The following is a 12,105-nucleotide window of genomic DNA, read 5'->3' as shown; positions in this document are numbered from 1 at the left end:
TCTTGCGGACAGCCACAGCACCGCAGCCAAAGGGTTGTGTGTCTGCAGCCTGTACCACACTGCTGTGCAGCTTAACTAGCTGCGTTTGTTCGTAGCCCGTAGGAAACCACATCCCTGTGTTTAAGCTCCACTGGCATAATGTGGATTTAATGCTGCAGAAAGGAGGTCCAGCTACTGGGTCTGAACACAAATGGAAAGTTTTTTTTTTCTCTGAAATGAAGAGTCAGGAGACAAAGGTCAGAAATATTTTGCTACATTCAGTGAACTTTAACCAAACCAGAGTAGTACAAATTAAGTACTCTCAGGCCTGGTAATCACTCTTGTTTTCATCCACTACTACACTATTCATCAAATACACTACCTCATCAACCCCCATGCTGTACCTCCATGTCCCCTCTGGGCGAGCGGACCAGGTGTTAAGAACCTCTGTCTTAGACGGTGAATAAAAAGGACAGATTTTATACAAATTTGTAGCAACCGAAAATATTATTCTTTCTTACTTACTTCTTACCAACCGAAAATATTATTCTTTCTTACTTTTTTCTTATGTCATATTTTTGTCTGTCCGACTGCTAATGTGTTACAGCTGTCCAGGAACCAGAGATTCTCTGCATCTTTTCACCACACGGTGGAGACACTGGTCAACATGATGATGCCTCACATCACACAGAAGTACAAGGACAACCTGGATGCTGCTAGAAACGCCAACCACAGTCTGGCGGTCTTTATCAAGGTCTGGATCCATATATTTTATTACGACTTCATAAAAAGTTAAAGCTGGACTTTTACAGATGGGTCAGTCAGTACTGATTTATATCACTTTTTTTTCCTCTGCCGTTTTCCTTCTTTGTGTAGCGCTGTTTCAACCTGATGGACAGAGGCTTTGTGTTCAAGCAGATCAACAACTACAGCAACTGTTTCATGCCTGGAGACCCAAAGGTACAAACCAGCAAAGTGGGTCTCATTGATGAGTCACTGCAGTGTTTGTTTCAGAAAGGCTTCTGTTTCACTTTTGTTTTGATCGCCCTCCAATGGTTTCTTTTCTCCTTCACTGCAGACACTCTTTGAGTTTAAGTTTGAGTTCCTGCGTGTTGTGTGCAACCACGAGCACTACGTCCCCTTAAACCTGCCCATGCCCTTTGGTAAAGGAAGGATACTGAGATTTCAAGGTGAGGTTTTTTACCATATTAATATATGTTTAAAGTCCTTTACAGGGTATTTTCACTACAGAGTACCAGATATTTTGAGTACCATGATCACGTAGTTATTGTACTGAACCACAGACATTATTTGATAAAAACAGCCATAGCAATAAAATACCGGTGTTTTATATAACAAATACACCATGATTACCACCAGCAGGGGGCGGTGATAATGCTACTGGCTGGTTTAGTAGAGTGCAGAGCTATACTGCATCGTGAAGCAGACAATGTCCAACAGAAATGTTAAATTTGGCTCAATTTTGAATTTAAAAAAAGCAAACTTGCAACTATATTCTTATGGATCATTAAAAGTGTGTTCCATTTTATTTTATTATACAACTTAGTAATTTTCACTGTTGTAGAGGGGTTACAGCCAATCACAGTGGTCGACTGGCACCACGTGTCAACCTACTTCTCTGGACAGGGGCTATTTTGGTTGTTCTTCCTTTCAGCCTGTGGTCCCTGTGGTGAAAATGCTTCAGTACTGTAACTGTCCTTAATACTAGTACAGTGACCACATGATACACATTGGTTCAGGAGTATTTTTCTTTCTTCACAGTACATACATGTACTTGTTTCTTTGTTGTGTTCCTCAACTAGCTTTATTATCTCCGTATGATACAGTGGAGTCCAATGACACTCCAGGAGGTAGGTGTGAGGTGTGCTGCTCGCATGTCTTCTCCAAAAAGACCACAATCAAACAAACACGTTGAAAATCCACTGAAAATCAGAAGTCAATCTGGGCTATTTTCTCCCTTTGCTATAAAGTGGATGAAATTGAAACCATTTTATTTTATAAATCCACTGGTAGCAAATCAAGCTCATGTTGTTGTGATGCAGTATATGGTCATTCATAAAACAGAAGGTTGGTGTAGTGTGTTTTCCTTTTAACTATTCAAAACTTTGACCTTTTTTTCTATTTTCCATGTGTTAGAAAGAATGAGTGAGGTGTGACTTCATCTCCATCTTTGTGTGATTTGTAACTGTTGTTAGAAAACACTTTCAGTATGAACAGTTCCTGGTACTGCTGTTCCATCACCACTTTGATTCCTGACCTTTAGGTTTTCACAATGAATCTGGTTATGGTAGAATATGCAGGAGTTTCTGTTTTGGTGACCTCCTTTACCTGCAGAGGGAGCTGTAGATGCAGGTGGAGTGCACATTTATGTGGGTCAGTTTTGTTATAGCTTCACCATTTTTGGGAAGAGTTAATAATAATTGTATTTGAATGAGTGGTTGTCGACCTTCTCTATGAGAAATGTGTCACATGACAAACACGTTCACAGAATTCCTGCAAATGCTATCTTTAAACAGGTCAATCTTGTTTGGTGCTTTTCAATCTGTACAGATTGTCAAATTTGAACAGATTGTGGATTATCTTTTTTCTGGAGGAGCAACTTATTTGGTCTGATTTGATTAAATGATTTTAAACAGTTTAACTTAATTTCTTCTTAATTTTTTCATAAGCTTCTCCACTTCCTTCTCTCAGACCTCCAGCTGGATTACTCGCTGACTGATGACTTCTGTAAAAACCACTTCCTGGTTGGTCTGCTGCTCAGGGAGGTCAGTGCAGCTCTGCAGGAGTTCAGGGAGATCCGTCAGATTTCCATCCACGTGCTGAAGAACCTGATGATAAAGCACACATTTGATGAACGCTACAGCTCCAAGGTAAAAAAAAACTGCCTTCATTCCTCTGTCCCCCTCACTGAACTATTGATGTGTCTCATTCACATACAGTATTTTGTTATACTATACTGAGCCACTGATGTGTTCTCCAGAGTCAGCAGGCCAGGCTGGCCACGCTGTATTTACCCCTGTTTGGCCTCCTCCAAGAAAATGTCAACAGGCTGAACGTGAAGGAAGTGTCTCCTTTCACCATCAACCACTCTAACAATGTAAGTCTGCCGCCTAGTGGCAGAAACCTAATGGTCTGTTATTATTATTCACCCGTGAAAAGCAGAAAAATGCGGCTTTAGAAAAAGACTGGCAACATAAATGGTTTTAACACACTTACATTAAATGACTTAATTTAACTAATTATTTTATCTTTTGGTTCCACATACTGTTAATGGATGACCTGCACTGTCTTTTCTCCACCAGAATGGAAGAGAGGAGTCACTTCACACCAACCCTCTGATGACCCCTCCCAGGTCCAGTACCTTTTTGGACACCAGTTTACACAAAGATGTTTTTGGCGTCATCTCAGGAACAGGTGAGGGAGCAGACAGAACTATAGAAAAATTTTATATATATATATATATATATATATACACACATATATACATACTGTATATATATATTCTCTAGCCATTAGATGCAGCCTCACCAATAAAAGCTTCATGAAATGTGTCTAAAACACATATTTGAATGTATTGTCTCAGTTAGTTATGGCTGTAGAATAGCTGTTAGCTGTATGTTTATTGCTGTTGAGAACAACTTTCTGGTTGTTTTTCTCTACATTGCTTTAATTACTTGAAAAAGAAAAGGGTTGCAAAAAAGATGCTGCATAGTTGATGTTTTCATATAAAACCTTTACACAGAACACACACTAAATCTACATCATATCCAGAAGAAGCTCTATGGGATATAATTCTAGTGAAATAAACTGTTTTTTTTTTTAATTTGGAGTGTAGATTTAAATTCAGTCATACATTTCTTTTTTATTTTCCTAACAGCATCCCCTCACGCATCATCCACACCCAACATTAACTCTGTGCGTCACGCGGACTCTCGCGGCTCACTCATCAGCACGGATTCTGGTAACAGTCTGCCAGAGAGGAACGTTGATAAAGGAAATTCTCTGGACAAGGTACAGTACATCACAGAAAAATACAGCAGTGCAAAAACAATTTGTTGCCGTTTTTTAACCTGCTACATTCATTTCCATCACTTTGCCGGCACTGCTGGTCTGGGCAGGCGGAAGCGTTCACACGGAGACACTCTGTCAGTGTCTTGCACCATTTAAGGGACACAGAGGAGTCCAAGTTGTCTTTGCAAAGAAAGCGTGTCACTATGGACTTCTCTCTGCTCTCCGTTCCCCTCGTGCACGAGACAGAGCTGCAGCCCAGTGATTCACTCCAAGTACAAACATGCCGTTCTATTGGCAAAGTGTTTTTGTTTTCTCCGAGTGTCCCATCAGGGAGTGTAGAACTGTTTTTGAGAGTTTCCTACTGCCTTTATACTCTATATACATAGAGTTCTTCCTCTGCCTGGTCACTGTGATGAAGAAATTCAGAAAAAAGATAGTTCTCTGATGCTGAGATTCATTCTTCTAAGATTTCTTTTGTTCTTATCTGTGTTGTTGTTTTTCATGTGAAGACTATTTCTTTTATTATCTGTCTGAGTTTGTGCTGTGTGGTTTGGTATAAGAAAAACTAATGCCCAGTTAATACATACACAAGATTTAAAATTTTTACAAGGTTTGAGACAAATTGTTTTTAAAGAAATTAATTACATTCATTGAAAAACTTTAATCAAGACAAAATGAATATTCGCCTTTGAAAACATGTATACCATATGAACATATTTAGATTGCAAATGTTTTATAATTTTTCCCAAAATTCATTTTCATTTTATTATTTTATTTAATGTCAAATTGTCCCAGACTTTGTAAAACTTTTTTTGTGTTTTACATTAACTGGTCACTGAACTGAAAGACTGTTAAAGAAAACACGCATGAACTGCAGTGATTTGCAGTCGTGACCAACCGCAGTAATGAGCCAGTAGAAGAAGCACGTGAAAATAGAAGCATAGTAATTTTTTTTCACTACAACTTTTTTTTGGGGGAGAAACCAAATTTAGACTGAAACCTCTGCTCCGTTCAAAACACCATTAAACACCAGACGTCAAAGGCAGTGGCGTCATTCTTTCCATGAAGTCATCCCTAACCAGATCCATGGTCCAGACTATTCCAGGAGAAGGGATCATACTTGGTTAGCGTCCAGACCCACGCTGTGGTAGACCTGATGCTATACTGCTCTGCTGGGTTTTTTTCTCTCTCAGTTGGAAGAGACACTGATCATTTTCCACAAACTCTCTGAGCCATGAAAAAGTCCTGGTTAATGACTTCACTCGTGTGTAAATCACTCAACTGTAAATCAGGGTCAACACTGTTTTTTCAGTGTGATCCTAAAGAAGCAGTGAGACTATAAACCACACAGCACAGTTCTGAAGGTGTGACGTGCTAAATACTCATCTGGTTTGAGACAGAATGAGACCTGACTAGAAACTATGGTTGAAGCTAAACAGACTATTTTTACGCTTGCCCCTCAGAACCAGGCGTCCTCCACCCTGGGCAGCACTCTGCTGCGGTGTGATAAACTGGACCAGGTGGAGATCAAGAGTCTCCTCATGTGTTTCCTGCATGTGCTGAAGAGCATGTCTGAAGGTGAAAACAAATCCACACTAAATTACATCTCCTAAAGTGGATGGTAAAATAAACTGAAAATATCTCTATGGAAATAACAAATGCATTCAATTTTCTTGTAACTAATGTATGTGTTGTATCATTTCTGCCTCTTCCAGATGCTCTGTTCACATACTGGAGCAAAGCCTCAGCTGCAGAGCTCATGGACTTCTTCACTCTGATAGAGTACGACCTGTGGTTTTGGTGATATCACAGTCAGGTGATGCTGTGAAACTTGGAGTGACTGTTTGTCTTCTTCTTCCTCTCAGAGTCTGCCTCCATCAGTTTAGATACATGGGGAAAAGATACATCGCAAGGTAATTCTTGTGTCAGTGTTTAGATGAGTGGCACAAAAACTTCAATTCAATTTAAACTTATGTAATGTAATTATTAATAATGTATTTGTTCAAATGAAATTATTTTTAAGTTAGAGATTGGAGTTCAAAGAAAATATTTTTATAGATTATTTTAGTTTTACATGTTTTCACCTAACTGTTTTGATACCATTACAAAAAGGTACTAGCTGTCTATGTCATATTTCTAATATTACTCCTTGAAAATAGACCAACATTTATATAATTTTTATTGTGTTCTTTAGGAAAATACTTGTATTGTATATCTTTTTTTAACTACCTTACTGAAACAAATTGTGGTCTTTTTATCTTTATTTCTGATGAATTGATGCTAACTGTAGCCTCATAATCAGGTTGTTGATTAGTTTCCTGTAGCTTGAGTTGTTGACATTGTTTTCTCAGTTACACGGCGCCCTCTGCCGTCTGGGAGTTGTGGCCTTGACGTCTACAGCTCTTTATTCCTCCCTCTAACCTGTCCCCCCACTCTTTCTATCTTTATCCTCCTAAACGCTGGCAAGTTTAACATAATGATATAAAAACATGGCTCCTGCCCCTTCCTGCCCGGGTAAGACTGACGGTGGAAGTGACGTTTTCCTTCTAACTGCATGACATTCCTTCTCCGTAACACTTGAAGTGCTGTGACACATTCTCTCTGTCTACAAATTCACAAGTAACTTTTCACTCACACGCATGGCTTGCTCTGCTTGTTTTGGTGTTCCTTTTTGATAAATGCGCCATTCAACTGCATGCCGAACATTATTTTACGGCGTACACTAGGTGTCGCTGTAGGTACATATTCGAAGTATGTCGAAATCGTTTCAAACGTCACATTCTGATGTGCAGATACAGTATGTCTATTAAGTCTAAGGACGTTGGTTTGTGGTGATGAACTCTTGGAGCTCTTCAGTGACCAGAACCTGCTTCACTAACTCATCAGCTTTGTTTTTAACACTGTCCTGTTTCCTCATCAGGAACCAGGATGGGGCAGGACCTGTAGCTCATGAGCGGAAGTCTCAGACTCTGCCTGTGTCCCGTAACAGGACAGGAATGATGCATGCCCGCTTACAGCAGCTCAGCAGCCTGGATAACTCATACACTTTTAACCACAGTAAGTGACGCCCAGCCCCATACTTGTTACCCCCAAGAGGATACCCTCTCACTCTGCCTCCCCTCGCCGCCATCTGCTCTGTGTACTCCTCGAGCTTTAGCATCATCATCATCATTAGCATCTTCCTCATCCTCTGTTTAAGCCCATGCCCTCTTTAAGCAGGAGGTTCTGCAGACGACAACAGCCTAACACGACGGGTTTAAACTGTGTGACTAGTCCTGTTAGAGTCTTATTGGATTTAACACGGTGTCTTTGTGTTTTCAGTGTAAGAAAGATTTCAAGTATTCTTGGAATATCTGTAGACCATGGTAAGAATGTGCAGTCTCAGTAACAGTAACAACAGGCAGCCAGTCTGCAGACTGTTACTGGCTCTGTTCATTTGGTTGGAAATAGAGCATGACTGACTGTTTCTCACTGAATGTCAGCTTTTGAAATCCTTACATCCATCTGCCCAACTCATCTGCTCTCAACCTCAATGTTTACATTTCACTCAGAAAAAAGAAGTCTATGGAAAAAAAAAAGTTTTCATTCCAGAATAACTGAACGGACGTTCTAGGAAAATCCTTTCTGAAAATCACAAAGAAGTATAATAAAAAAAAGAAATACTCAGTCATTATATTAAATTAATAAAATTAATTATGTCTTTACACCACGATGGAATGAAATCTTGTCATTGCAGCTTAACGTCATTTTTCATCCTGTTAGCAACAGCTTTGCCTTTAACTCTACGGCCTGGTATTGTCAGAGAGATGTGTGCGTGTCTAAACCGTTGGCTTTACTGGAGGTAACCTACAAGGCTGTGTGTTATTTTTCCAGCCTACAGTCACTCTGATGCTGACGTGTTGAATCAGTCGTTGCTGGAGGCCAACATCGCCACTGAGGTGTGCCTGACTGTCCTGGACACGCTCAGCATCTTCATTATGAGTTTCAAGGTAACTTTTTATTTTCCTACGGTTCTAAGGTATTGGACCTGATATTCCCAGTTTTAACGTGGTCATGTCTGTTGCCTTCACAGACACAGCTTTGTGCTGACCACGGACACAGTCCACTCATGAAGAAGGTGTTTGAAGTCCACCTTTGTTTTCTGCGTATCAACCAGTCAGAAACTGCCCTCAAGCAGGTCTTCACCTCACTACGCACCTTCATCTACAAGGTAAGAAAACCCCCATCTGCAGCTAAACTTTCATCTGTGCAGATGACGAACACTTTCTTCATTTTCTCCCCCCAGTTTCCCTGCACCTTCTTCGAAGGCCGTGCCGACATGTGTGCCGCGTTCTGCTACGAGATCTTGAAGTGCTGTAACTCCAAGCTGAGCTCCATTCGCAGCGATGCAGCCCATCTGCTCTACTTCCTCATGAAGAGCAACTTTGACTACACTGGTCGCAAATCCTTCGTCAGGACGCACTTACAGGTACTTACTCTTCCATGACTGGACAGGACGCTTTTATGACCCAGGACTAGAGATGGACACATGGTCTGTTGAAATAGCTTTCACTTCCAAGTTAAGAGTCAGTCACTACTTTTGAACTGCTTATAATATTGTCTGAATATGTTTATGATTCTTTGCAAATTCTGTTTGTGTTGAAGCACCACCTGAAAAAGATAGGGAGGAGAGTGTGACATTTGGTCTGCCACATGCAAGTGTAGCACCCAGCTGTGGGTGTGAAGAATTCAATCTAATATCTACTTATAATAAATGCACTTCCTGTTTTTGCCTAAGGTGGTGATCGCTGTCAGTCAGCTGATCGCTGATGTCATCGGTATCGGAAGTACACGCTTCCAGCAATCTCTGTCAATCATCAACAACTGTGCCAACAGTGACAAAACCATTAAGGTCAGCAGGTGCTCTCTGAACATCACAAATATTATTTTATTTATTCACTAATATGCAGAAATAAATTCACCACGACCCTCGGCTCTGACATCTGCCCCACACAGAACACAGCTTTCCCCTCCGATGTGAAGGATCTGACCAAACGCATCAGAACAGTGTTGATGGCCACGGCTCAGATGAAGGAGCATGAGAGAGACCCAGAGATGCTGGTGGACCTGCAATACAGTCTGGCCAAATCATACGCCAGCACACCTGAGCTGCGCAAGACCTGGCTGGACAGCATGGCCCGGATCCACGTGAAGAACGGAGACTTGTCGGAGGTCGGTGACATTTGGTGACAGTCGGTTTAAATGACACCACCATCACAGTTTAATTGAACCCTTCTTGTTGTGATCGTTTGCAGGCAGCCATGTGCTACGTTCACGTTGCAGCACTCGTGGCAGAATATCTGCAGAGAAAAGGTGCTGCCTGTCTCTCTGTATCATTTATGGATTTTTCTATTGGACCTTGTTTTTTAAACATCTGTCTTTTCTTGTTCTGGGTGCAGGCATGTTTAAACAGGGATGCTCAGCATTCCTGGTGGTGACGCCAAACATTGATGAAGAAGCAGCCATGATGGAGGACGTCGGCATGCAGGACGTCCACTTCAACGAGGTACTTTTACACTCATCACAATATCTTTGCTACTGAATAAACTGTCTCATATCATTGACTCTGTATTGGACAGGTTAATCTACACGTTTTATGAGGTTAAATAAACAGTTAAACTACAAATAAATCACTGTACTGTAAAATCTTGATTTTTATTTATTTACTGAAGTGCAGGCCAGATTAATGTTATGTTTAATTTTTAGCTTTATCTTGGACCAGGCCATTTTGCTAAAAAAAGACCAAGACAATTCTGCAAAAAAATCATCCACCACTTTTGTGTCTCATGTCTTCTCTCTGTCTTCCAGGACGTCCTCCTGGAGCTTTTAGAGGAGTGTGCGGATGGACTGTGGAAAGCTGAGCGATACGAGCTCATCTCTGACATCTACAAGCTCATCATTCCTATTTATGAAAAGCGCAGAGACTTTGAGGTAACAGTAAAACCCTCAGTCTGAGGAAGAGTCTGATATAAAGCTATGGATTGGATGTACATTTTCTAAAAACAAATTAAAATAAAAAATCACATTAATGCACAGAAACTGGCCCATCTGTACGACACGCTGCATCGTGCCTACAGTAAAGTGACGGAGGTGATGCACTCGGGCAAAAGGCTGCTGGGGACGTACTTCAGAGTGGCCTTCTTTGGACAGGTGAGTTCAGCATGTGGACAAGTGTGGAACTGCTGACGGTGTGGAAACGTTAACTTCACATATTAACACACAAAAGAGCAAATTAATGGGTTTTTGTTGCTAGACGGAGCGTGACACTGTTTCTATTGTAAGTGCATGATCACATGCAGTGATTTTGAGATTCACTCTAATTCCCTTCTCTGCTTTTTGTCCTCTGTGAAGGCAGCGGTAAGTTGTGCTGCAGACTTTGATTGCATTTCTCTAAACAGCCTGACTGTGTGTGTGTGTGTGTGTGTGTGTGTGGATGCTGCTGTAATCCATCGCTGATGTTTCCTCACAGTTTGCTGCTTGAAGTCACAGTAACAATCAGCCATCGCTGCTGCTCTGGTTTTATTTTGAGACTTTGCTGCATGCCACCTGTCACTGTTCTGCACTTTTTTAAGTGTTTTTTTACTGCTCCTGTGTTACAGTTTAAGTGTTTTGAGTTTGATACTGATCGTTATTTCTTTCTTGTTTTTTAAGTGGTAGGAAAAACTTCTAAGAAACTAAAGCTAACTGTTGTGACAAATAAATATTGTAACAGAAATTAATTTGCTGCTTTGTGGCCCCTACCAGGACCTGCCCCTCATTTTGGAAACAATTGTTCGACACCATTAGAAAAACCCCATTTGCAAAAGCCCTTTTACTTTTTTTAAAATTCATAATAATGTACTAAACTCACAACGGCACTTATACTAATTCAGTTTCTCATTTTTCTCTGATTCCTCCACTCACTCAAAGCACAAACAAGTAACAAAACTGAGCAGAAAGAACTGATTGTGTGGACAAAATGTGTGATCTAAAATTTCCGACAGGAGCCAAGTGTGTGTAGCTGAGGTTGCTAAGACAAAATTGAATCCTCTAAATGGAATCATAATTTGAAGAAAACTCAAAACATCTTTTCTGAGACCATAAAGATCTTTTCTTTCTAAATGAACTTTATGGAACCAGTTCAGTCCTTCCTTTTGATGCAGAGCGTCTTTTTGCAACCACAGCTGTATGACGACTGTGTCCATGTATACTGTACATCTTATGTATATCTGTAAAGTGTACTGTGATAGCTAGTTTTACATGAAGTAACATTCATTTTATTTTCTGTTGTCCACACCCTGTAGCAATACCAGTTTACTGACTCAGAGCCTGAGGTAAATCAGTGTGAAAGACACTGTTACAGTTGGACTGCAGTGATGTTGTAGGTTCCTGTGTTGTCGTCCTTCTAATTCGGCCTATGCTGTTTCACACACGTGTGTAGCCTTCCTGTCTCCTTAACTCCTGTACGTTCGCAGGACGACTCCCCGATGGTCTAATGAATTCATGTCTTCAGCCATTTCTTCAGTTTTAACATGAAACTGTAACTAAGTGTTTCTGCTGTAGTTCCTCCAAAGTCAGTGACCTGGTCTTTGTCTTTGTTCTGTCTCTAAACTGACTCTAGTTGAAGTCTCCACTGTGTTTTACTTCTGTACACAGACTTTAGATAGAGACTCACAGACCTTAGGCCTGAACTAAACCCAATCCTCATAATGACTCCCATTCATAACTCTTCATTAATGTTCAGTTTGATTTGGCACTGTTTGATTTATTATTATTATTATTTATATAAAAATATAGATTTTCAATGAAACCCACTCTTTACTTTCTGAACAGCTCATTTTCTGTCATCTCATTTCCTAGGGCTTCTTTGAGGATGAGGACGGTAAGGAGTACATCTACAAAGAACCCAAGTTCACCCCCCTGTCTGAAATATCCCAGAGGCTCCTCAAACTCTACTCTGACAAGTTTGGACAGGAAAATGTGAAGATGATCCAGGACTCTGGAAGGGTGAGCCATTGTCATGAGGATTTCTTCTCCCTGTAAGAGTTTTACACATGAGCGTCCTGACTGTAGTGA

General features: G+C 40.6%; 1 protein-coding gene across 5 annotated transcripts in view; it reads left to right on the top strand.

Annotated features, from left to right (window-relative positions):
- Positions 1-12,105, top strand: part of zmp:0000001200 (dedicator of cytokinesis protein 9) — a 70,038-nt gene that overhangs the window by 54,022 nt on the left and 3,911 nt on the right. For 2 of the 5 annotated variants that reach the window (XM_008327898.3, XM_008327896.2), the window contains exons 28-48: positions 587-733; positions 856-939; positions 1,058-1,169; positions 2,692-2,870; positions 2,981-3,097; positions 3,303-3,414; positions 3,878-4,011; positions 5,475-5,589; positions 5,727-5,793; positions 5,877-5,924; positions 6,932-7,068; positions 7,885-8,000; positions 8,084-8,221; positions 8,297-8,479; positions 8,789-8,902; positions 9,007-9,222; positions 9,306-9,363; positions 9,450-9,556; positions 9,859-9,981; positions 10,087-10,200; positions 11,890-12,036. In XM_008327898.3, the coding sequence (XP_008326120.1) occupies positions 587-733; positions 856-939; positions 1,058-1,169; positions 2,692-2,870; positions 2,981-3,097; positions 3,303-3,414; positions 3,878-4,011; positions 5,475-5,589; positions 5,727-5,793; positions 5,877-5,924; positions 6,932-7,068; positions 7,885-8,000; positions 8,084-8,221; positions 8,297-8,479; positions 8,789-8,902; positions 9,007-9,222; positions 9,306-9,363; positions 9,450-9,556; positions 9,859-9,981; positions 10,087-10,200; positions 11,890-12,036 (2,568 nt within the window). Of the gene's footprint in view, positions 1-586; positions 734-855; positions 955-1,057; positions 1,170-2,691; positions 2,871-2,980; positions 3,098-3,302; positions 3,415-3,877; positions 4,012-5,474; positions 5,590-5,726; positions 5,794-5,876; positions 5,925-6,931; positions 7,069-7,884; positions 8,001-8,083; positions 8,222-8,296; positions 8,480-8,788; positions 8,903-9,006; positions 9,223-9,305; positions 9,364-9,449; positions 9,557-9,858; positions 9,982-10,086; positions 10,201-10,401; positions 10,408-11,333; positions 11,364-11,889; positions 12,037-12,105 lie in introns of all 5 variants that reach the window. The other 3 variants (XM_025063748.1, XM_025063750.1, XM_025063749.1) reach the window with 3 other exon arrangements.

This window comes from Cynoglossus semilaevis, chromosome 16, assembly GCF_000523025.1.
Source record: "Cynoglossus semilaevis isolate Cse_v1.0 chromosome 16, Cse_v1.0, whole genome shotgun sequence".
Classification (NCBI taxonomy): domain Eukaryota; kingdom Metazoa; phylum Chordata; class Actinopteri; order Pleuronectiformes; family Cynoglossidae; genus Cynoglossus; species Cynoglossus semilaevis.
This window is presented reverse-complemented; position numbering and strand designations above follow the sequence as displayed.